General features: G+C 43.5%; 1 protein-coding gene and 1 long non-coding RNA gene across 2 annotated transcripts in view; both read right to left on the bottom strand.

Annotated features, from left to right (window-relative positions):
• The window catches only part of abca5 (ATP-binding cassette, sub-family A (ABC1), member 5), an 88,701-nt gene extending 62,960 nt beyond the window's left edge, over positions 1–25,741 (bottom strand). Inside the window, exons 1-4 of the mRNA XM_029640128.2 lie at positions 25,609–25,741; positions 17,071–17,252; positions 5,205–5,394; positions 4,725–4,898 (exon numbers count right to left, since the gene is read on the bottom strand). Of these exons, the coding sequence (XP_029495988.1) occupies positions 4,725–4,898; positions 5,205–5,394; positions 17,071–17,252; positions 25,609–25,621 (559 nt within the window). The 5' untranslated portion in view covers positions 25,622–25,741. The remainder of the gene's footprint in view (positions 1–4,724; positions 4,899–5,204; positions 5,395–17,070; positions 17,253–25,608) is intronic.
• Positions 9,463–17,064, bottom strand: LOC135565549 (uncharacterized). Its single transcript, XR_010461666.1, has 2 exons — positions 11,648–17,064; positions 9,463–11,375 (listed from the first exon to the last, which is right to left on the bottom strand). It is a non-coding gene; the product is annotated as an uncharacterized LOC135565549 (long non-coding RNA).

Genomic DNA, 25,741 nt, shown 5'->3' with positions numbered 1-25,741 from the left:
AGACGCTCTTATCCAGAGCGACTTACAAATTGGTGCATTCACCTTATGACATCCAGTGGAACAGTAGTGCATCTAAATCTTTTAAGGGGGGAGGGGTGAGAGGGATTACTTTATCCTATCCTAGGTATTCCTTAAAGAGGTGGGGTTTCAGGTGTCTCCGGAAGGTGGTGATTGACTCCGCTGTCCTGGCGTCGTGAGGGAGTTTGTTCCACCATTGGGGGGCCAGAGCAGCGAACAGTTTTGACTGGGCTGAGCGGGAACTGTACTTCCTCAGTGGTAGGGAGGCGAGCAGGCCAGAGGTGGATGAACGCAGTGCCCTTGTTTGGGTGTAGGGCCTGATCAGAGCCTGGAGGTACTGAGGTGCCGTTCCCTCGCAGCTCCGTAGGCAAGCACCATGGTCTTGTAGCGGATGCGAGCTTCAACTGGAAGCCAGTGGAGAGAGCGGAGGAGCGGGGTGACGTGAGAGAACTTGGGAAGGTTGAACACCAGACGGGCTGCGGCGTTCTGGATGAGCTGTAGGGGTTTAATGGCACAGGCAGGGAGCCCAGCCAACAGCGAGTTGCAGTAATCCAGACGGGAGATGACAAGTGCCTGGATTAGGACCTGCGCCGCTTCCTGCGTGAGGCAGGGTCGTACTCTGCGGATGTTGTAGAGCATGAACCTACAGGAACGGGCCACCGCCTTGATGTTAGTTGAGAACGACAGGGTGTTGTCCAGGATCACGCCAAGGTTCTTAGCGCTCTGGGAGGAGGACACAATGGAGTTGTCAACCGTGATGGCGAGATCATGGAACGGGCAGTCCTTCCCGGGAGGAAGAGCAGCTCCGTCTTGCCGAGGTTCAGCTTGAGGTGGTGATCCGTCATCCACACTGATATGTCTGCCAGACATGCAGAGATGCGATTCGCCACCTGGTCATCAGAAGGGGGAAAGGAGAAGATTAATTGTGTGTCGTCTGCATAGCAATGATAGGAGAGACCATGTGAGGTTATGACAGAGCCAAGTGATTTGGTGTATAGCGAGAATAGGAGAGGGCCTAGAACAGAGCCCTGGGGGACACCAGTGGTGAGAGCACGTGGTGTGGAGACGGATTCTCGCCACGCCACCTGGTAGGAGCGACCTGTCAGGTAGGACGCAATCCAAGCGTGGGCCGCGCCGGAGATGCCCAACTCGGAGAGGGTGGAGAGGAGGATCTGATGGTTCACAGTATCGAAGGCAGCCGATAGGTCTAGAAGGATGAGAGCAGAGGAGAGAGAGTTAGCTTTAGCAGTGCGGAGCGCATCCGTGATACAGAGAAGAGCAGTCTCAGTTGAATGACTAGTCTTGAAACCTGACTGATATGGATCAAGAAGGTCATTCTGAGAGAGATAGCGGGAGAGCTGGCCAAGGACGGCACGTTCAAGAGTTTTGGAGAGAAAAGAAAGAAGGGATACTGGTCTGTAGTTGTTGACATCGGAGGGATCGAGTGTAGGTTTTTTCAGAAGGGGTGCAACTCTCGCTCTCTTGAAGACGGAAGGGACGTAGCCAGCGGTCAGGGATGAGTTGATGAGCGAGGTGAGGTAAGGGAGAAGGTCACCGGAGATGGTCTGGAGAAGAGAGGAGGGGATAGGGTCAAGCGGGCAGGTTGTTGGGCGGCCGGCCGTCACAAGACGCGAGATTTCATCTGGAGAGAGAGGGGAGAAAGAGGTCAGAGCACAGGGTAGGGCAGTGTGAGCAGAACCAGCGGTGTCGTTTGACTTAGCAAACGAGGATCGGATGTCGTCGACCTTCTTTTCAAAATGGTTGACGAAGTCATCTGCAGAGAGGAGGAGGAGGGGGGGAGGATTCAGGAGGGGAGGAGAAGGTGGCAAAGAGCTTCCTAGGGTTAGAGGCAGATGCTTGGAATTTAGAGTGGTAGAAAGTGGCTTTAGCAGCAGAGACAGAAGAGGAAAATGTAGAGAGGAGGGAGTGAAAGGATGCCAGGTCCGCAGGGAGGCGAGTTTTCCTCCATTTCCGCTCGGCTGCCCGGAGCCCTGTTCTGTGAGCTCGCAATGAGTCGTCGAGCCACGGAGCGGGAGGGGAGGACCGAGCCGGCCTGGAGGATAGGGGACATAGAGAGTCAAAGGATGCAGAAAGGGAGGAGAGGAGGGTTGAGGAGGCAGAATCAGGAGATAGGTTGGAGAAGGTTTGAGCAGAGGGAAGAGATGATAGGATGGAAGAGGAGAGAGTAGCGGGGAGAGAGAGCGAAGGTTGGGACGGCGCGATACCATCCGAGTAGGGGCAGTGTGGGAAGTGTTGGATGAGAGCGAGAGGGAAAAGGATACAAGGTAGTGGTCGGAGACTTGGAGGGGAGTTGCAATGAGGTTAGTGGAAGAACAGCATCTAGTAAAGATGAGGTCGAGCGTATTTCCTGCCTTGTGAATAGGGGGGAAGGTGAGAGGGTGAGGTCAAAAGAGGAGAGGAGTGGAAAGAAAGAGGCAGAGAGGAATGAGTCAAAGGTAGACGTGGGGAGGTTAAAGTCGCCCAGAACTGTGAGAGGTGAGCCGTCCTCAGGAAAGGAGCTTATCAAGGCATCAAGCTCATTGATGAACTCTCCGAGGGAACCTGGAGGGCGATAAATGATAAGGATGTTACGCTTGAAAGGGCTGGTAACTGTGACAGCATGGAATTCAAAGGAGGCGATAGACAGATGGGTAAGGGGAGAAAGAGAGAATGACCACTTGGGAGAGATGAGGATCCCGGTGCCACCACCCCGCTGACCAGAAGCTCTCGGGGTGTGCGAGAACACGTGGGCAGACGAAGAGAGAGCAGTAGGAGTAGCAGTGTTGTCTGTGGTGATCCATGTTTCCGTCAGTGCCAAGAAGTCGAGGGACTGGAGGGAGGCATAGGCTGAGATGAACTCTGCCTTGTTGGCCGCAGATCGACAGTTCCAGAGGCTACCGGAGACCTGGAACTCCACGTGGGTCGTGCGCGCTGGGACCACCAGATTAGGGTGGCCGCGGCCACGCGGTGTGGAGCGTTTGTATGGTCTGTGTTGACAGGCTTAGTTGACAGGCTACACAAGAGGCTACGCTAATGCAAAGGAGATTGGAATGACAAGTGGACTACACGTCTCGAGTGTTCAGAAAGTTAAGCTTACGTAGCAAGAATCTTATTGACTAAAATGATTAAAATGAGTACTGCTGAAGTAGGCTAGCTGGCAGAGGCTGCGTTGTTGACTATGTAGGCTAGCTGGCAGTGGCTGCGTTGTTGACACTACACTAATCAAGTCGTTCCGTTGAGTGTAATAGTTTCTACTGTGCTGCTATTCGGGGCTAGCTGGCTAGCTAGCAGTGTTGATTACGTTACGTTGCGTTAAAAGAACGACAATAGCTGGCTAGCTAACCTAGGAAATCGCTCTAGACTACACAATTATCTTTGATACAAAGACGGCTATGTAGCTAGCTATGTAGCTAGCTACGATCAAACAAATCAAGCCGTTGTACTGTAATGAAATGAAATGAAAAATGTGATACTACCTGTGGAGCGAAGCGAAATGCGACCGGGTTGTTGAGTGCGGAAGTTCTGTTCGGTAGACGTTGGCTAGCTAGCAGTGTCTCCTACGTTAAGGACGACAAATAGCTGGCTAGCTAACCTCGGTAAATTAAGATAATCACTCTAAAACTACACACTCTAAACTACACAATTATCTTGGATACGAAGACAGCAAAGACAACTATGTAGCTAGCTAACAATACACTAATCAAGTCGTTCAGTTGAGTGTAATAGTTGTGCTGCTAATCGGTAGACGGTGGACGTTAGCTAGCTGGCTAGCTGCAGGGCAGATAGCAGTGTAGACTGCGTTAGGACGACGAAATACGATAATTACGCAATTATCTATGATACAAAGACGGCTATGTAGCTAGCTAAGAAGAAATTGCTAAGATTAGACAATTCAAACCGTTGTACTATAATGAAATGTAATACTACCTGCGGACCGAGTGCGGATGCGACCGCTCGCTCCAACCCGGAAGTGAACGCAAGAGAAATTACACAATTTCACCTGGTTAATATTGCCTGCTAACCTGGATTTCTTTTAGCTAAATATGCAGGTTTAAAAATATATACTTCTGTGTATTGATTTCAAGAAAGGCATTGGTGTTTATGGTTAGGTACAGTCGTCCAACGATTGTGCTTTTTTCGCAAATGCACTTTTGTTAAATCATCCCCCAGCGTTGCATTGATTATATGCAACGCAGGACGCGCTAGATAAACAAGTAATATCATCAAGCATGTGTAGTTATAACTAGTGATTATGATTTACTGATTGTTTTTTGTAAGATAAGCTTAATGCTAGCTACCAACTTACCTTGGCTTCTACTGCATTCGCGTAACAGGCAGGCTCCTCGTGGAGTGCAATGAGAGGCAGGTGGTTAGATCGTTGGACTAGTTAACTGTAAGGTTGCAAGATTGGATCCCCCGAGCTGACAAGGTGAAAATATGTCATTCTGCCCCTGAACAAAGCAGTTAAACCACCGTTCCTAGGCCGTCATTGAAAATAAGAATGTGTTCTTAACTGACTAGCCTAGGTAAATAAAAGGTATATATATATATTTTTTAAGAATCTGCAAAATCGGCACCCAAAAATACCTATTTCCGATTGTTATGAAAACGGCCCTAATTAATCGGCCATTCCGATTAATCGGTCGACCTCTAATTAAGACATTGATAAATACTTGATTTATTACAAAATTAAAATCATCTCTCACCAATAGATTCAGTGTAGTCACTGGGCAGGGGCAGATGGTTGTAAGGGAAGCGCAACCTGTAAGAGGTGGGTGTGCTGCCCATGAAGACCACCCCAACGTAGCCTGAGGGCTCATAAAGACTGGCATTCTCCAGATCCTCTTCACTAGAGAACATCTCCAGGCGATCCTGCAAGTCTACAGTGCAATCAGGAAATCACAAGAAATAAGGCAGACATAAATACACTGTCTGTGTCCCCAATAGCACAGTATTCCTGTTATAGCGCACAACTTTTGACAAGGGCCCATATAAATTCCCTCCAGGCTCCAATCAATGCTTAGCCTACACCAAGGCAATGCTTTTAGGCTAAATCCATGACGGGACGGGGAGGGCTTAATCCATGCCTTGGTTTTGTTAATCTGGTCACAGTCGCCAAATGCTAAAGCAAGTCAATATCCCCTATATTAGCATTTTACGCACTTCATGTCCATCCTCCTACTTACGCATTTCCTGGGCCACCTCCTCCATGATGTGATTGGTGGCATTGTTAATGGGGGTGTATCCCAGGCCCTTGAGTAAGTGGTAGTCCTCCCTCTCCAGCTCCATGGTACTGATGCCTCCGTAGTAGACATGTGGGTTCAGGGTGCTGATCAGAATCAGCAGGCACAGCAGCAGCAGTGGCAGGATCAACTCCTAGAGGAGAAATGGCACCAATCAATTAAATCATCTCCTGGAGGGAAAGGGAATTAATCAACCACTCACTACCTCAATAAATCAAATTGATTTATAAAGGGCATCAATTCATCAATAATACAATGAAACAAATGTATTGATAAAGCCCTTTTATATCAGCATTTATCAAAGTGCTTGACAGTAACTCAGCCTAGATGGAAGGACACAAGACTGAGGTTGAATTAACATATCAGCCTTATCATTCTAATAAACAGCAGTGACACTACCGTAAACATCCTACTACCGTAGACAGTACTCCTCCCCCATAACCATTCGGTGGCCTGGTTTGAGCGGATCAAATCTGTGACGCATTGTGATTGACTGACTGATCTACAAATAATAATGACTGAGTAGTTATTAATGATGCAAAGTGATTTGTCAGTCAGTCGGCAGTTGCTTACACTGTCGGCTACAATGTCGAACAAGCCCACTGTCTTTAGCTTTTCCATGGTCTCAAATTCTCACTACCATCAAGGTTGGCGACAAACAGTGCTATTGGGGAGAAGTGAGATTAATTGAAACACTTAATTGTTGTGTTTGGCATGTCATGCTCTCAGCTGGAGGCTGGCATATCTTTCAAACAGCCATGGATAAAAAAGATATGTTAGCTACTCCTATGACATGCCTTGGTCACATACTAAATTGATTTGTGCTTAAAGCTGTAGTTGTAATGAGTCTGCACACATTTGAATGGCATTTCGCTCAGAAGACATCCGGCAGAAAAGTCTGTCCGTTTTATGAAATTGTGCAAATATTGTACTGTCACTACAATGATATTTATTTTACAGTTATAAGGTGAAATCTTACAGCAAGTACTTTAGAATTTCATTGTTACTATATTTAGAATAGGGATGTGAACATTTAAAAGCTAAAATGTTTAAACAAAACTGGGATCTTTAAAATTAAGAAAAATCCTTCAGGGAAATTCTCTTGTGTTTATCACAGTGCAACTGGCTTGCCTGCTCTTTCACTTTGCTAATGATGCAAGTGGGTGTTCACTCTTCGGTCTGTTGCACATAGAATATCCTAGCCTATTCATTTATGATAGGCCCTGCTTTACTGAAGTTGTGAGACACTGCAAGCCAAGAAATTGCAAAATTCAGCATTCCATTGCGAGATACAGCTTTTAATTGCAGATAAGCCAAGGCACTTTCAAGGATATATGACTGCAGTAGATAGGCTATAACTTCATTGCCCGGCTCTAGCAGTCATAAATACGTAATAGGACGGGATGAAAAACATTTCTGCACAAAGTTTGAGAGAAATAAGCTTTGTGCATATGGAACATTTCTGGGATCATTTATTTCAGCTCATGAAACATGGGACCAACACATCACCTGTTGCGTTTATATTTTTGTTCAGTGTAGACAATTATTCATATTTCTATAATATTTGTACTATGTACTTGAGCTTGTTTCCTCAAAAGTGAGTACACCAAATAAGGTAAGTTCCAGACCTTTATAAAACTATGCAGCTTTACCAGTTATTTTTTTATTTACCTGGCTATCCAAACTCCTTGCTTTGGCAAAATGCTACGCCCATGGACGTTTGTTCTAGCAAAGAGTCTGGGTCGGAGTACCTCCCCTGCCGATTCTAAAACGGAAAAACATTCTAACAGTTCTGATTGGTCATAGAAACCGATACGCCATTGTCTTTGATACTCCGATCGGTTAGAGATGATCACTGATGACTTCGTTCTGTACTAGAGACCTAATTTTCACCACAAACTACTTAAATGATGGCAGTTTCAGACTGAAGTATTGTATGTAGCGAACAATAGAGCAGCGGAAGAATTCAGTTTGAGTCGTCAGTTGGTTTGCACATTTTAGGGAATATTCAGAGGTGGGAACTTTTCGTGGGAATTAACGGGGGAAAATGGGAATTAACATAAATATATGCAAATGAATACCATTTAAATGTCGATGTTTTGTGTGTTGGATATGTTTACCATATCATATGGAGACAGAAACATAAAACCTTTTACCTCATAGGTAGACAATTTTAATAAAAGGAGTTGACTCTTCACATTGCGCACACACACAGTACCAGTCAAGAATTTGGACACACCAACTCATTCCAGGGTTATTCTGTATTTTTCTATAATAGTGAATATATAAAAACAATAAAATGACACAAGGAATCATGTAGTAAGAAGTGTGAAACAAATCAAAAATACTTTTAATATTTCAGATACTTCAAAATAGCCACCCTTTGCCTTGATGACAGCTTTGCACACTCTTGGCATTCTCTCAACTCAGGTAGTCACCTGGAATGCGTTTCAATTAACAGGTGTGCCTTGTTGAAAGTTCATTTGTGGAATTTCTTTCCTTCTTAATGCTTTTGAGCAAATCAGTTGAGTTGTGACAAGGTTGGGGTGGTACTAGGGTTGCACATTTTGGGGAATATTCAGAGCTAGAAACTTTGTGGGAATTAACGGAAATATATGCAAACTAATATTAACACCATTTACATGTAGATGTTTAATGCATTGGATATACAGTTGAAGTCAGAAGTTTTCACGTATTTGGCTAAGGTGTATGTAAACTCAGTTTTTCACAATTGCTGACATTTAATCCAAGTAAAATGTCCCTGTCTTAGGTCAGTTAGGATAACCACTTTATTTAAAGAATGTGAAATGTCAGAATATTAGTAGAGAGAATCACATTCCCAGTGGGTCAGAAGTTTACATACAATCAATTAGTATTCAGTAGCATTGCCTTTAAATTGATTAACTTGGGTCAAACGTTTTGGGTAGCCTCACACAAGCTTCCCACAATAAGTTGGGTGAATTTTGGCCCATTCCTCCTGACAGAGGTGGTGTAACTTTTGCCACAACTTCGGAAGTATGCTTGGGGTCACTGCCCATTTGGAAGAGCCATTTGCGACCAAGCTTTGACTTCCTGACTGATGTCTTGAGATGTTGCTACAATATATCCACATACTTTTCCTACCTCACGATGCCATCTATTTTGTGAAATGCACCAGTCCCTCCTGCAGCAAAGTACCCCAACAACATGATGCTGCCACCCCGTGCTTCACGGTTGGGATGGTGTTTTTTGGGTTGCAAGCCTCCCCTTTTTTCTCCAAACATAACATTGGTCATTATGGCCAAACAGTTTTATTTTTGTGTCATCAGACCAGAGGTCATTTCACCAAAATGTACAATCTTTGTCCCATGTGCAGTTGCAAACCGTAGTCTGGCTTTTTTTATGGCGGTTTTGGAGCAGTGGCTTCTTCCTTGCTGAGTGACCTTTCAGGTTATGTCAATATAGGACTCGTTTTGCTGGGGATATAGATACTTTTATACCTGTTTCCTCCAGCATCTTCACAAGGTCTGTTGCTGTTCTGGGATTGATTTGCACTTTTCACACCAAAGTATTTTCATCTCTAGGAGGCGTCTCCTTCCTGAGCGGTATGACGGCTGCGTGGTCCCATGGTGTTTATACTTGCGTACTATTGTTTGTACAGATGAAAGTGGTACCTTCAGGTGTTTGGAAATTTCTCCCAAGGATGAACCAGATTTGTGGTCTACATTTTTTTTCTGAGGTCTTGGCCGATTTCTTTTGATTTTCCCATGATGTCAAGCAAAGAGGCACTAAGTTTGAAGGTAGGCCTTAAAATTCATCCACAGGTACACCTGCAATTGACTCAAAATAAGTAAATTAGCCCATCAGAAGCTTCTAAAGCCATGACATTATTTTCTGAAATTTTCTTTTAAAGACAGTTTTACTTGTGGAATTGTGATACAGTGAATTATAAGTGAAATAATCTGTCTGTAAACAATTGCTGGGAAAATTACTTGTGTCATTCACAGAGTAGATGCCCTAACCAACTTGCCAAAAGTATAGTTTGTTAACAAGAAATTTGTGGTGTGGTTGAAAAACAAGTTTAATGACTCCAACCTAAGTCTATGTACACTTCCGACTTCAACTGTATTTACCATATGATATGGTGACAGAAACCTTGTACCTTATCATAAGCAGACAATTGCAAATGATTAAATTCTTCCAATAGAAAAAAACAAAACAATTTAGTTATGAATTGAACTTTAATTAAATGAGTTGACTCTTCACATGGGATAATTTCACTGAACAAAAAGGGAATATTGAATGATCCCCAATGATCCATCACATCTCCCAAAAACATTTTCAACATGCATCTATAAAATGACAGTTCACCTCTTGAACATCCAGACTCTGAGACCTCATCTTCACAGTCACATTCCAACCTTGAGGGTGGCTCATTGTCAGGCTCAAAATGCCTCACATGGCCACCAATTGTTCAACCCTTGTATTGGTCAGCCTGTTGCGTTCTTTGGTGTGTGTGTGTGTTCCCAAACAAGGACCAGTTGCGCTGAGGCAGCTGATGTTGGTGGGATTTGGAGGATAATGGAGGCAACAGGGGAAAGAGCCTCAGATCCACAAAATCCCTTCCACCAGGTGGCTGATGAGATATGTTGGCACGACTGCCATATTGCATCTTCATCCCAAAGCTCTTGCTTGGAAGTGTACTTCTCCAAACTGCCAAGAACCTTGCCCTCATCCAGGCCAAGGTGGCGAGACATGGTAGTGATGACACCATAGGCCTTGTTGATCTCTGCACCAGACAGGATGCTCTTGCCAGCATGCTTAGGGTCCAACATGTACGCTGCAGAGTGTATGGATTTCAGGCAGAAGTCTTCACACTTTTTGATGTATTTCAGAACTGCAGTTTCCTCTGCTTGGAGCAACAGTGAAGTGGGCAGGGCAGTACGTGTTTCTTCTCTTACATCTGTAAGCAGAGTCTGAACATCAGACAGGATGGCATTGTCTTCCTCAATCCGTGCAATGGCTTTTACTATAGGTTTCAGGAGTTTCAGGCTGCTTACCACCCTCTCCCAAAATACATAATCCAGGAGGATCCTCTTGATGGTGTCCATATCGGCAGATTGTGATATGGCCATTTCTTGGAAAGACTCCTTCCCCTCCAGGAGACATGACGACAACACCACCCCAATGGGTGTTGCTGGGCAGCTTCAATGTGGTGCTCTTATTCTTCTCACTTTGCTTGGTGAAGTAGATTGCTGCTATAACTTGATGACCCTTCACATACCTAACCATTTCCTTGGCTCTCTTGTAGAGTGCATCCATTATTTTCAGTGCCATGATGTCCTTGAAGAGCAGATTCAATGCATGAGCAGCACAGCCAATGGGTGTGATGTGTGGGTAGGACTCCACTTTAGACCAAGCAGTCTTCGTGTTCGCAGCATTGTCTGTCACCAGTGCAAATACCTTCTGTGGTCCAAGGTCATTGACTGCATTCAGCTCATCTGCAATGTAGAGACCGGTGTTTCTGTTGTCCCTTGTGTCCGTGCTCTTGTAGAATACTGGTTGAGGGGTGGAGATGTAGTTAATTATTCCCTGCACACGAACATTCGACCACCCATCTGAGATGATTGCAATACAGTCTGCTTGCTCTATGATTTGCTTGACCTTCACTTGAACTCTGTATCCATAAAATGAGTAGATAAAGCATGTCTGGTTGGAGGGGTGTATGCTGGGCGAAGAACATCCAGAAATCTCTTCCAATACACATTGCCTGTGAGCATCAGAGGTGAACCAGTTGCATATACCATTCAAGCAAGACATCCATCAGCATTTCTCTGACTATGTTCCTCCATTGAGCAAAATAAAACTTCTGATTCCATGAGGACCATGAGCTGTTCCTATCGATAAGGTGTCTGATTCATCATTTTCACCTTGAATAGAAATAGAGGGACTTTTGTCAGAGGTTGCTTGTTGTGAGTGCTGAGGGAACTTTATGTACTTGGCCAGATTATTCTGCATCTTTGTTGCATTCTTCACATATGATTTGGCACAGCATTTGCAAATGTACACCGTTTTCCCTCTACATTAGCTGCAGTGAAATGTCTCCACACATCAGATAGTGCCCGTGGCATTTTCCTGTAAAGATGAGAAAATAAATTGTAAAAATAAATAATACAATTCCATGTACAGATAAAACGTTAAGCAGTTAGATGAAACAATTCCTTTGAAAGACAAATGTTTTAAAATTAAACATGTATGGAAACAAGTGAATTAACAGTTTGCAGGCTCAAGCAAGCTAAAACCCACATGGTAGCAAAAACTAACCAGCAGAAATTGTTAGAAATTATTTAAAACACACTTTGCTGTAACCTATATTCACCCCACCAAGTATTGTAATCAAAACTTACCAGAAAACATGTAGTCCTTGGCTCAGACAGTGTAGTAGTGTGGGCTCAATAGCATCTCATTAGTGTGCAATATCTTGAGAATCAGCTGTACATGTGTTGGAAGAGAGCACTGTACATGTGATGGAAGAATGCACTGTGCATGCAGAGGGTTGCAATTCCATTGAATTGGGGATAGTTTAACCAAAATGCCACAAGACCTAGAATTGCCTGATGTGTATCCCACAAAAAAAAATGGTTCACTGTTATAAGTAAACTTTTTTGATGAATTTAAGCAAAATTCCCCAAATTCCAGGGCTTAACTTCCCATGGAAAATTTCCGGAAATCTACCGACCCTTTGTAACCCTAGTTGTCAGGCAAATTGTTTATGGCCATCACAAAAACAAAAAAAATTCACTTTTGGGTATATCTATATTTAGGCAGAAATCTACATTTTGCCATTACGTTCAAGTTCAGTTGTTAATAAACTTAATTACTTGCTTATCGTTAGTTTATAAATCTGTAATGAACAACTATTACAAAAAACCAAACACGTTTGATAAACAGTTTCGCCAAAGGATAATCATTAGCGCTAAACTGGCATTGGTGCTTTGCTCCCAGACAAGCTTGGCATGGAGGTATGGAGCGTTACATAACACGCCTCATTTATTTGGTTGCATTTTAATAACCTTTAAAAGGATTGCAGCCAGTCCAAGACGGATTATGACATTCAGCGAGTGGTTGATGTGGCCAGCATGATTAAAAAGCAGAGTCGACCACTTCGTTTTGACAGCACGTGCAGTAGGAACTGTATGCTAAGTGTCAGCCTGCGTCCCGATATAGTGCAAAACGACAAAGGTACCATTTGGAACTCAAGCCTAGTTATTCAACACTTTCTGACTTCCCTTATACAGCGAGTTAATTTCCAGGAAGCCCCTCAAACACTGGCTACCCCGGGTGGAAAATATGAAACCGGGAAATGCATTAATAATGCATTACAGCAATTTAGCAACTCCAAATGAAAAACGCATGGCCCTACAAAGAAGGAAAATAGAGGAAGGACTTAAAACAAAACAGAATATAACTATTGTAAAAACAGATTGTGTATAATATGTATTATCTGAAGGTAGAAACCTAAGTGTTATTGTTTATTAGTTTACTCCAATCGGGGGAGGGATAGTAGGGTTTGCTGGGAAATAATAAAGGCACTATTTTTTTAAGTGTGTATATGCATGTATGTTTATGTATATATATGGGTAGGTATGTATGTATGTATGTATGTATGTATGTTTGTATGTATGTATGTATGCATGTATTGGTGTTGGCTTTGGGGATGACCAGTGGAGCGCATGCTACAGGTGGGTGCTGCTATGGTGAGATAAGGCGGAGCTTTACCGAGCAAAGACTTATAGATGACCTGGAGCCAGTGGGTTTGGCAACGAATATGTAGCGAAGACCAGCCAACGAGAGCATACAGGTCGCAGTGGTGGGTAGTATATGGGGTTTTGGTGACAAAACGGATGGCACTGTGATAGACTGCATCCAATTTGATGAGTAGAGTGTTGGAGGCTATTTTGTAAATGACATCGGTCAGTTTTACACGGGTATGTTTGGCAGCATGAGTGAAGGTGGCTTTGTTGAGAAATAGGAAGCCGATTCTAGATTGAATTTTGGATTGGAGATGCTTACTGTGAATCTGGAAGGAGAGTTTACAGTCTAGCCAGACACCTAGGTATTTATAGTTGTCCAAATATTCTAAGTCAGGACCGTCCAGAGTAGTGATACTAGTCGGGCGGGTGGAAGCGGGCAGCAATCGTTTGAAGAGCATGCATTTCGTTTTATTAGCATTTAAGAGCAGTTGGAGGCCACGGAAGGAGAGTTATATGGCATTGAAGCTCGTTTGGAAATTTGTTAACAGTGTCCAAAGAAGGGCCAGATGTATACAGAATGGTGTCGTCTGCGTAAAGGTGAATCAAAGAATCACCCGCAGCAAAAGCGACATCATTGATATATATATATATATACACACACACAGAAAAAAGAATTGAACACTGTGGCACCCCCATAGACTGCCAGAGGTCCGGACAACAAGCCCTCCGAGTTGACACACTGAACTCTGAGAAGTAGTTAGTGAACCAGGCGAGGCAGATATATCGGTGAACATATCGGAATCGGCCAATATTAGCTAAAAATGCCGGTATCGGCCGATGTCTAGTTTAACGACCGATGTGCAAAACCGATGTCAAAGCTGACGTGCATACCTATATAACGAAGATACATGACATAATGACGCCACGTAAAATGTTACTCTATACGTGCAACGCAGCATTCCTAAACTAGCCCACAATGTCTGCTGTGCGGGTCTAACAGTCAACAAGTCAAGTAGTCATTTGAAAGAGTAACAAAATTTCAGCGAGACAACTCAAAGGCGAAATCCATTAAAGCCAAGATAATGTAATTCATTGCCCTTGACAATCAACCGTTCTCTGTTGTGGGTGATGTTGGCATTCGCCGACTGGTCGAACACCGGGTAACACTATCAAGTGCGCTATTTTTCCGATGTTGCCCTACCGGAGTTACACAGTAATACCGTCACTGCTATTAGCTTCACGACATACATACTATGGAATGCCGTTTGGGTCTTTGCATGTCAAAAAATATACAGTAGCACTGTCAAAGCTGTACAAAAAAAGTCAGCAAACAAGCAAAAATAGACCACGAACGATGTGCTTACAATAACGCATTGGTAATAAAGCATCATTTGTTCAACCGCAACTTCTGGGGTAGCCTGAAAACAATAACCAGTAAAAAACTGCAGTCATTTTCATTGTTCTTAGCAATAATTTAGGAAAAGTATTAAAGTATTAGCTATGTTGCCACTTGTTGTTCGCCTATTGAAATTGAACTTCAGTTCATGAAAATAAATAGCTAGCCAGTTACTTAACCCTGTTGGCCAAAGCTAACGTTATAAGCAGCCAGCTAGCTTCATCTGGCAAGTGCTCGACCGGACCGGGTTATGAAGCTAGCCACAATAAGGATTAAGCACAATAGTGGAATTTGCGTTTGCCTTCAAAATAAAGTAATTGACAGTGATGCAATTGAATACAAATAGTAGAATTATGCCATAATTTTATTTTGAAGGCTAACCAAAGTCTACGATTGTGGCTAAACCTTATTGTGGCTAGCTTCACATACATGGGTCCGACCACCATTAATCAAAGAACTGGTTATTTTAGACAATGACACCTAGCTATTTAGTTAGCTTGCTAACTACAGCTACTGAAACAGATGTCGTTTTGCTATGTTTTTGGGGAAGAACATTGTTTGCATCCATGATCTAGCTAGCTTTTTTAAAATGACGAGCACTGTAGGTGCACGAGACTTTACCAGCATCTTAGCATACGTATCAATGAATCGTTGTGACATATGAAATACGATTGAGTGTAATCAATGTGTAATAACTACGTAAAAAATATGTAAATGCGTTAAATTATTATGTGACGAGCAGTCATATTCAGGTCCTGATCTGTCAACAAGCTTATTTGACATGTTAAATTGTATATATTTTTGACACACAAAGACTCAAACGGCGTTCTATAGAAATCCTGGTTTAGAATGAAACGACTGGATTAGTAGATTTGGATAGAAAACACTCTGAAGTTTCTAAAACTGTTTGAATCATGTCTGTGAGTATAACAGAACTCATATGGCAGGCAAAAACCTGAGAAGGAAGTGGGAAATCTGAGGTTTGTAGTTTTTCAAGTCATTGCCTATCGAATATACAGTGTCTATGGGGTCATATTGCACTTCCTAAGGCTTCCACTAGATGTCAACAGTCTTTAGAACCTTGTTTGAGGGGGGCTGAATGAGAGCTGTTTCAACCAGGTGTCTGGCAGAGTGCCATGAGCTCAGTCTCGTGCTCGCCCATGAGAGTTAGCTGCGTTCCATTGCATTTCTAATGACAAAGGAATTGTCCCGGTTGAAACATTATTGAAGATATATGATAAAAATATCCTAAAGATTGATTATATACATCGTTTGACATGTTTCTACGAACTGCAATATAACATTTTGGACTTTTTGACGGAACTTTCGCCTGGACTTGCCCGCGCCTCGTGAGTTTGGATTTGTGAACTAAACGTGCGAACAAAAATTAGGTATTTGGACATAAATTATGGACTTTATCGAACAAAACAAACATTTATTGTGGAACTGGGATTCATGGGAGTGCATTCTGATGAAGATCATCTTAGGTAAGTGAATATTTACAATTATATTTCTGACTTTTGTGACACCTCTCCTTCTTTGGAAAATGGCTGTATGTTTTTCTGTGGCTAGGTGCTGACCTAACATAATCGCAAGGTGTGCTTTCGCCGTAAAGCCTTTTTGAAATCTGACACAGCGGTTGCATTAAGGAGAAGTTTATCTATATTTCCATACATAAGACTTGTATCTTTTATCAATGTTTATTATGAGTATTTCTGTCATTTGATGTGGCTCTCTTCACTTTCACCAGATGTTTGTTTGAGAAAATGCATTTCTGATCATAAAACACCAATTTCAAAAGAGGTTTTTGGACATAAAGATGAACTTTATCGAACAAAACAGACATTTATTGTGTAACATGAAGTACTGTGAGTGCCACCTGATGAAGATCATCAAAGGTTAGTGATTAATTTAAATCGCTAGTTCTGACTTTTGTGAGGGCTCTCCTTGGCTGGAAAATGGCTTTATGGTTCTCTGTGACTAGGTGCTGACCTAACGTAATCGTTTGGTGTGCTTTCGCCGTAAAGCCTATTTGAAATCGGACACTGTGGCTGGATTTACAAGAAGTTTATCTTTAAAATGATGTAAAATACTTGTATGTTTGAGGAATTTTAATTATGGGATTTCTGTTGTTTTGAATTTGGCGCCCTGCAATTTCACTGGCTGTTGGCGAGGCTAGCGTCCCACATATCCCAGAGAAGTTAAAGCTTGCGGGCGGGTGGGCACAATAAAATGCTAGAGCCAACATGCTCTGGAGGGAGGTAAAACAAGAGAAAGGAAGGTACATGTGATTGACCATGTCAGTGCACTCCTAGCCCTAAGGGAGTAGCATGAACCTGATTGAGTGGCGTATGTAGGCTATAAACACCACATACAAATCAGCCTTCAGCAGGCTGCAGTAGTATTACCTAACTAAGCCGTATAGTCCTAATGGGGGCAGCCTAAAGTGTGGTGTGAATATTATCATAGAATTGAATGAGACTTTTGTACTACCATTCTCCTGGCAGAAGGAAATGATGATTGGCAGCATGGGTTAGATACAGATGAGTTATATAGTGAACTATACAGCTAGCTACTTTTATCAGATGCAAAACATAATAGGCTTTATCTGTGTCCATGAAACTGCCCCAAAGTGATTCAAATCAGGCAGACAAAGGGCAAGGTGCACCAAGTAACCCACCTGCAGACTCTGTTGTTTAGTCCTCCATTTGATGAGAAGATTCTTGTAAAGCAGGCTTTTCGTTTGATGCCAGACTCCGGCATCTCTTCTGATTACGTTGGGCTGCATACTAACGTTACTACCAGCATGCTTCAACTGTCTGGGGCATGAATGAGGACGTTCTCCACAGCTGGGCGCAATAGCTGCAAAACAAGATATAAAAAGCATCCTTGTTTTGAGCAACTTTTTTTTAGATGGCTCACTAACTACTAGATTGATAAATTCTTGGCATTAATTTGATGATGGAAGGGATCAAGGGAAGTAGCTAGCTAGCTGGCTAGCTAAATTATTAACGCATGGGTCAATAATTTAAGCAAGCAAGGCTAATTGGGCGATTCCACGGCAGCTGAAAATATTTTTGGCATCTCAGATTGTTCTTGAAATTCTCACATTGAAACTTCATCGGGAGGAAGGATGTTTAACATGTTTTTTACATTTGTATCACAAATCATTTTGTAGAAAATCATGATGAAATTAGCCATTTTAGGCCATATATAGACCTATACATGCCTCCTGCAAGACCCTATGATCTGTGAACCTTACAAGATACAGATATCATCTTGGTGTCAATATACATTGGGGCAAAAAAGTATTTAGTCAGCCACCAATTGTGCAAGTTCTCCCACTTAAAAAGATGAGGCCTGTAATTTTCATCATAGGTACACTTCAACTATGGCAGACAAAATTAGAAGAAAAAAAATCCAGAAAATCAAATTGTAGGATTTTTTATGGATTTATTTGCAAATTATGGTGGAATTATGGCGCTGCTGCGCCTTCTTCACAACGCTGTCTGTGTGGGTGGACCAATTCAGTTTGTCAGTGATGTGTACGCCGAGGAACTTAAAACTTACTACCCTCTTTTTTTTTTTTACCTTTATTTAACTAGGCAAGTCAGTTAAAAACAAATTCTTATTTTCAATGACAGCCTAGGAACAGTGGGTTAACTGCCTTGTTTGGGGGCAGAACTACAGATTTGTACCTTGTCAGCTCGGGGGGTTGAACTTGCAACCTTCCGGTTACTAGTCCAATGCTCTAACCACTAGGCTACCCTGTCGCCCCCCTCTCCACTACTGTCCCGTCGTTGTGGATAGGGGGGGTGCTCCCTCTGCGGTTTCCTGAAGTCCAATGATCTCCTTTGTTTTGTTGACGTTGAGTGTGAGTGAGGTTATTTTCCTGACACCACACTCCGAGGGCCCTCACCTCCTCCCTGTAGGCCGTCTCGTCGTTGTTGGTAATCAAGCCTACCACTGTAGTGTCGTCCGCAAACTTGCTGATTGAGTTGGAGGAGTGCATGGCCATGCAGTTGTGGGTGAACAGGGAGTACAGGAGAGGGCTCAGAACGCACCCTTGTGGGGTCCCAGTGTTGAGGATCAGCGGGGTGGAGATGTTGTTACCTACCCTCACCACCTGGGGGCGGCCCGTCAGGAAGTCCAGTACCCAGTTGCACAGGGCGGGGTCGAGACCCAGGGTCTCGAGCTTGATGACGAGTTTGGAGGGTACTATGGTGTTGAATGCTGAGCTGTAGTAGATTAACAGCATTCTCACATAGGTATTCCTCTTGTCCAGATGGGTTAGGGCAGTGTGGTTGCAGTTAGTGCTAAATACGGCTGCTAGAATCCTGACTAAAACCAAAAAATGTGATCATATTACTCCAGTGCTAGCCTCCCTACACTGGCTTCCTGTCAAGGCAAGGGCTGATTTCAAGGTTTTACTTCTAACCTACAAAGCATTACATGGGCTTGCTCCTACCTATCTCTCTGATTTGGTCCTGCCGTACATACCTACACGTATGCTACGGTCACAAGACGCAGGCCTCCTAATTGTCCCTAGAATTTCTAAGCAAACAGCTGGAGGCTGGGCTTTCTCCTATAGAGCTCCATTTTTATGGAACGGTCTGCCTACCCATGTGATAGACGCAAACTCGGTCTCAACCTTTAAGTCTTTACTGAAGACTCGTCTCTTCAGTGGGTCATATGATTGAGTGTAGTCTGGCCCAGGAGTGTGAAGGTGAACGGAAAGGCTCTGGAGCAACGAACCGCCCTTGCTGTCTCTGCCTGGCCGGTTCCCATCTTTCCACTGGGATTCTCTGCCTCTAACCCTATTACAGGGGCTGAGTCACTGGCTTACTAGGGCTCTTTCATACCGTCCCTAGGAGGGGTGCGTCACCTGAGTGTGTTGAGTCACTGATGTGATCTTCCTGTCTGGGTTGGCGCCCCCCCCTCCCCCCCTTGGGTTGTGCCGTGGCGGAGATCTTTGTGGGCTATACTCGGCCTTGTCTCAGGATGGTAAGTTGGTGGTTGAAGATATCCCTCTAGTGGTGTGGGGGCTGTGCTTTGGCAAAGTGGGTGGGGTTATATCCTTCCTGTTTGGCCCTGTCCGGGGGTGTCATCGGATGGGGCCACGGTGTTTCCTGACCCCTCGTGTCTCAGCCTCCAGTATTTATGCTGCAGTAGTTTATTTGTCGGGGGGCTAGGGTCAGTTTGTTATATCTGGAGTCCTTCTCCTGTCCTATCCGGTGTCCTGTGTGAATTTAAGTGTGCTCTCTCTAATTCTCTCTTTCTTTCTTTCTCTCGGAGGACCTGAGCCCTAGGACCATGCCTCAGGACTACCTGACATGATGACTCCTTGCTGTCCCCAGTCCACCTGGCCGTGCTGCTGCTCCAGTTTCAACTGTTCTGCCTGTGATTATTATTATTATTTGACCATGCTGGTCATTTATGAACATTTGAAGAGTACTGGCCACCCCACATAGCCTGGTTCCTCTCTAGGTTTCTTCTTTCTAGGGAGTTTTTCCTAGCCACCGTGCTTCTACACCTGCATTGCTTGCTGTTTGGGGTTTTAGGCTGGGTTTCTGTACAGCACTTTGAGATATCAGCTGATGTACAAAGGGGTATATAAATAAATTTGATTTGATTGGGGCGGTAAGCAAATTGGAGTGGGTCTAGGGTGGAGGTGATATGGTCCTTGACTAATCTCTCAAACCACTTCATGATGACGGAAGTGAGTGGTACGGGGAGGTAGTCGTTAAGCTCAGTTACCTTAGCATTCTTGGGAACAGGAACAATGGTGGCCCTCTTGAAGCATGTGGGAACAGCAGACTGGGATAAGGATTGATTGAATATGTCCGTAAACACACCAGCCAGCTGGTCTGCGCATGCTCTGAGGACGCAGCTGGGGATGCTGTCTGGGCCTGCAGCCTTGCAAGGCGTTTAAATGTTTTACTCACGTCGGCTGCAGTGAAGGAATGCCCGCAGGTTTTGGTATCGGGCCTTGTCAGTGGCACTTTATTGTCCTCAAAGCGAGCGAAAAAGTTATTTAGTCTGTCTGGGAGCAAGACGTCCTAGTCCGCCACGGGGCTGGTTTTCTTTTTGTAATCCCTGTTTGACTGTAGACCCTGCCACACACCTCGTGTGAGCCGTTGAATTGTGACTCTACTTGTCTCTACAATGACACTTAGCTTGTTTGATTGCCTTGCGGAGGGAATAGTTACACTGTATGTATTCGGTCATGTTTCCGGTCACCTTGCCCTGGTTAAAAGCAGTAGTTCGCGCTTTCAGTTTTGTGCGAATGCTGCCCTCAATCCACGGTTTCTGGTTTGGGAATGTTTTAATCGTTGCCGTGGGTATAGAATCGCCGATGCACTTTCTAATGAACTCGCTCACCGAATCAGCGTATTCCTAAATGTTGTTGTTGGACGCAATGCGGAACATATCCCAATCCACGTGATTGAAGCAGTCTTGAAGCGTGGAATCAGATTGGTCGGACTAGCATTGAACAGACCCGAGCGCGGGAGCTTCTTGTTTTAGTTTCTGTCTCTAGGCTGGAAGCAACAAAATAGAGTCGTGGTCAGCTTTTCCAAAAGGAGGGCGGGGGAGGGCCTTATATGCATCACGGAAGTTAGAATAACAATGATCCAGGGTTTTACCAGCCCTGGTAGCACAATCGATATGCTGATAGAATTTAGGGAGTCTTGTTTTCAGATTAGCCTTGTTAAAATCCCCAGCTACAATGAATGCAGCCTCAGGATATGTGGTTTCCAGTTTACATAGAGTCAAATAAAGTTAGTTCGGGGCCATCGATGGGTCTGCTTGGGGGGGAATATATGCGGCTGTGTTTATAATCGAAGAGAATTCTCTTGGTAGATAATGCGGTCGACATTTGATTGTGAGGAATTCTAAGTCAGGTGAACAGAAGGACTTGAGTTCCTGTATGTTGTTATGATCACACCACGTCTCGTTAATCATTAGGCATACCCTCCCGCCCCTCTTCTTACCAGAAATATGCTTGTTTCTGTCAGCGCCATGCGTGAAGAAACCAGCTGGCTGCACCGACTCTGTTAGCGTCTCTCGAGTGAGCCATGTTTCCGTGAAGCAAAGAACGTTACAGTCTCTGATGTCTCTCTGGAATGCTACCCTTGCTCGGATTTCATCAACCTTGTTGTCAAGGGACTGGACATTGGCGAGTAGTATGCTAGGGAGTGGTGTGCGATGTGCCCATCTCCGGAGCCTGACCAGAAGACCGCTTTGTTTGCCCCTTTTACGGCGTCGTTTAGGGACGCCGGCTGGGATCCGATCCATTGTCCTGGGTGGAAGGCAAAACACAGGATCCGCTTCGGGAAAGTCATATTCCTGTTCGTAATGATGGTGAGTTGACGTTGCTCTTATATTCAGTAGTTCCTCCCGACTGTATGTAATGAAACCTAGATTACCTGGGGTACCAATGTAAGAAATAACACGAAGCGAGGCGGCCATCTCTGTCGGCGCCGGAAATGTATTTGGATTGAAATGTATTAATTAAGGATTCATATATGTGAGGCCATGTGCTAAACAGAGTGAATAGTTAAGTAAACAAAGATTTCAAGATTAAAAGTGGTAAAAATAGTTGCCTACAATAAGGAAAAACTCCAGGTAAAAATACACTATCTAGTCCTTGAAGTATATTCTAACCTGACTTTGGTGCAGGTCATGTTGTTCTTCACATTACTGCCTGTTTAACACACACTATATCAAATCAAATCTACGTTTGTCATATACAGAGGATACAGAAGGTGTAAATGGTAAAGTGAAATGGTTACTTACATAGTAACAATATCAAGAGGAGAAAGTGTCCAGATTTAAAATGTTTAATTATTTGATGACGCTTTCCCAACACACTTGTCTAAATTAATGGGTCATGTGAAGGAAATGCTAAAACCAACCCGAGCCACATCTAGCTAAGTGGATGGGTAACTATTGTCTAGACATGTACACGTGTTAATGAAATACGATAGATGGCCGTAATCACCCCTAGTCACACCTTTCTAACTTGATGGGTCATGTAATCATCTGGTGAAGTGCAGCCTTTTGTTTAGACATGTTCTTCTGACATTGCCCATAATAATATTGAGATATTTCTTAATTCCATTCTTTAACTTTTAGATGTGTGTATTGTTGTGAATTGTTAGATACTATGGCACTGTTGGAGCTAGGAACACAAGCATTTCGATACACCCGCAATGGTCACGTTTGCGGACGACACTACAGTGGTAGGCTTGATTACCAACAACGACGAGACAGCCTACAGGGAGGAGGTGAGGGCCCTCGGAGTGTGGTGTCAGGAAAATAACCTCACACTCAACGTCAACAAAGGAGATGATTGTGGACTTCAGGAAACAGCAGAGGGAGCACCCCCTATCCACGTCGACGGAACAGTAGTGGAGAGGGTAGTAAGTTAAGTTCCTCGGCGTATCCATCACGGACAAACTGAAATGGTCCACCCACACAGACAGCGTTGTGAAAAAGGCGCAGCAGCGCCTCTTCAACCTCAGGAGGCTGAAGAAATTCAGCTTGTCACCAAAAGCACTCACAAACTTCTACAGATGCACAATCGAGAGTATCCTGTCGGGCTGTATCACCGCCTGGTAAGGCAACTGCTCCGTCCACAACCGTAAGGCTCTCCAGATGGTAGTGAGGTCTGCACAACGCATAATCGGGGGCAAACTACCTGCCCTCCAGGACACCTACACCACCCGATGTCACAGGAAGGCCATAAAGATCATCAAGGACAACAACCACCCGAGCGAGCCACTGACTGTTCACCCCGCTATCATCCAGAAGGCGAGCTCAGTACAGGTGCATCAAAGCAGGGACAAAGAGAGACTGAAAAACAGCTTCTATCTCAAGGCCATCAGACTGTTAAACAGCCACCACTAACATTGAGTGGCTGCTGTCAACATACTGACTCAACTCCAGCCACTTTAATAATGGAAATTGATGTCAAAATGTATGACTAGCCACTTTAAACAATGCCACTTAATATAAATGTTTACATACCGTACATTACTCATCTCATATGTATATACTGTACTCATTTAAACTGCTGCATCTTGCCATCTTTATGTAATACATGGTGCGGCAGGGTAGCCTAGTGGTTAGAGTGTTGGGCTAGTAACCGGAAGGTTGCAAGTTCAAATCCCCGAGCTGACAAGGTACAAATCTGTCGTGCTGCCCCTGAACAGGCAGTTAACCCACTGTTCGATACAGAGTGAATAGTTAATAGGCCGTTATTGAAAATAAGAATTTGTTCTTAACTGACTTGCCTATAAGATAAGACTTCCAGTTATTATGACGTTCCGGAGGACGTCCTCCAACCTATCAGAGCTCTTGCAGCATGGACTGACACGTTGTCCACCCAATCAAAGAATCAGATAATCAATTTAGTACTGAACACATAAGCTACAGCTAGCACTGCATAAAATGAGGTGAGTAGTTGACTCAGAGAGAGAGAGAGACAATAGTTGAACAGTTAAATTCATTTCTTCCAAAATGAAGAACAGCAATTTTTTTCAGTTTCACAGCTAGTTTAGCCTGCTCAAACAGAGGGATGCTATGTTAGCTAAGCTGGCTATGACTATCCAACACAACACTGAAACTCTTTCAAGTCAAGGTAAGCTTTTGGTTTGACCAATTTATTGCCACCGGGGCCCGCCTGTGTAACTGCTTACTAACTGCTTACTGACTGTACACTAATGTAACTGCATGATTGTAGAGGGTTTACTAACTTGTTAGTTCTGTTCGCTATGCTGACTATGACGTTACTTTAGCAAATATTGTGAGAACAATGGAGGCTGTGTGTAGCGGTTTGGCTTGGAAAGGTTTTTTCGCCTGGTCACATACAGCTGATGTGTTGTGCATCCACAAGCGAAGAGGTGAAAGGAGGAGAGTGCATAGATAAAAAGAACAGAACGTGGCTGCTATGAAAGTGAACAGTGTTTACAGGTGATCACTGCTTGCGATTACTGCTGCTCTTTAATTACTTGATACTTTTCTTTTATTATTTTAAACTGCATTGTTGGTTAGGGGCTCGTAAGTAAACATTTCACTGTAAGGTCTACAGACCTGTTGTATTCGGCACATGTGACTAATACAATTTGAATTGATATTCATTCCGCTGATTCTATTGAAAAATGTTTCTTAAACGGATGCAAATGGAACAACACAGTGATAAAAAAAATGCCTGAATTTGTCCAATCGTTTGCAACTGTTGGACTAATGATCACACCCTATATCAGCTTGATGCAGGCAAGAGTGTGCAAGATGGTACTGAATGTCACCATCAGTCCATATGTCAAGGTCTGTCACTTCAAATTTGTCTCTAGACCGGTGTGCGCCTACGTTGTAAATTTTCATTCATAGGCTAGGTTGTAGCAACCTCATGATAGGTATAGGGAAATTGTTCGTATCATGTAGTAGTCTAAACCTATCGCTGTTACATTGAACAGGGTGAATGGAATATGAGTGACAGTCATCCAATATGCTTTAATAAAAATAAGGTCATGCTCATGAAAAAACATCGTCCTCCCTCATCTTAAATGGCACTGACCGCAACTGAGCGTTATTGTTCACCGATTATAGGGTCTTACAGGAGGCATATAGGTTTAAAAAGGAACACTTTCATAATGATTTTCTCAAAAATGGTTTGTGATACAAATGTAAAAAGCATGAACAATTAAGTTTTTGAGAATTGCCAGAACAATGACATACCAAAAATATTTTCCGCTCCCGCTGGTGTGGAATCTGCATATTATTCTACAACCTTCGTATAACAGAGTTCAATGATTTATTTAACATACAACACGAGGAAAAACGCCAACAGAGCTGTTGGATCAATAAATAACCCTGTTGTACACGTTAGCTAGCTAGCTACAGTTGCTAGCTACCTAGCTAACTAACGTTACCGACTAACTACAGTTTATGTTAGATAGCGAAGATTAGCTAGCAATACCAGACAAGTGGAATGCATGGCGTGGGAATGTTAGATATAAGACGAAATATTATGTAGTGGATAGATACAAATATCGCAATTTAAAATAAATTCAGGTCGGTTTTTATGTAGCTAACGTTAACGCGTATCGTAGTGAGCTAACTGAGCGCACAAGGAGGAGTGATGCTAGAAAGGAAAGAATGCTAACACAAAAATAGCTCTGCAATTAAATAAAATATAAACGTTTTAGCTACTTACGTATGAAATACATTAAGACATGTCTTTTTGTCTAATTTGTTCCTTTGTGGCCCTTGTGCTCTAGGTTTAGGTCCGTTTCATGTAAACAAACCAAAATCGCCGTTCCTGGTCGTTACTAGTTACAACAGTCACA

The sequence above is a fragment of the Oncorhynchus nerka genome, linkage group LG28 (assembly GCF_034236695.1).
Source record: "Oncorhynchus nerka isolate Pitt River linkage group LG28, Oner_Uvic_2.0, whole genome shotgun sequence".
In the NCBI taxonomy this organism is placed as follows: Eukaryota; Metazoa; Chordata; class Actinopteri; order Salmoniformes; family Salmonidae; genus Oncorhynchus; species Oncorhynchus nerka.
Note: the sequence above shows the minus strand (reverse complement) of the source record. Positions and strands in the feature narration are given on the sequence as shown.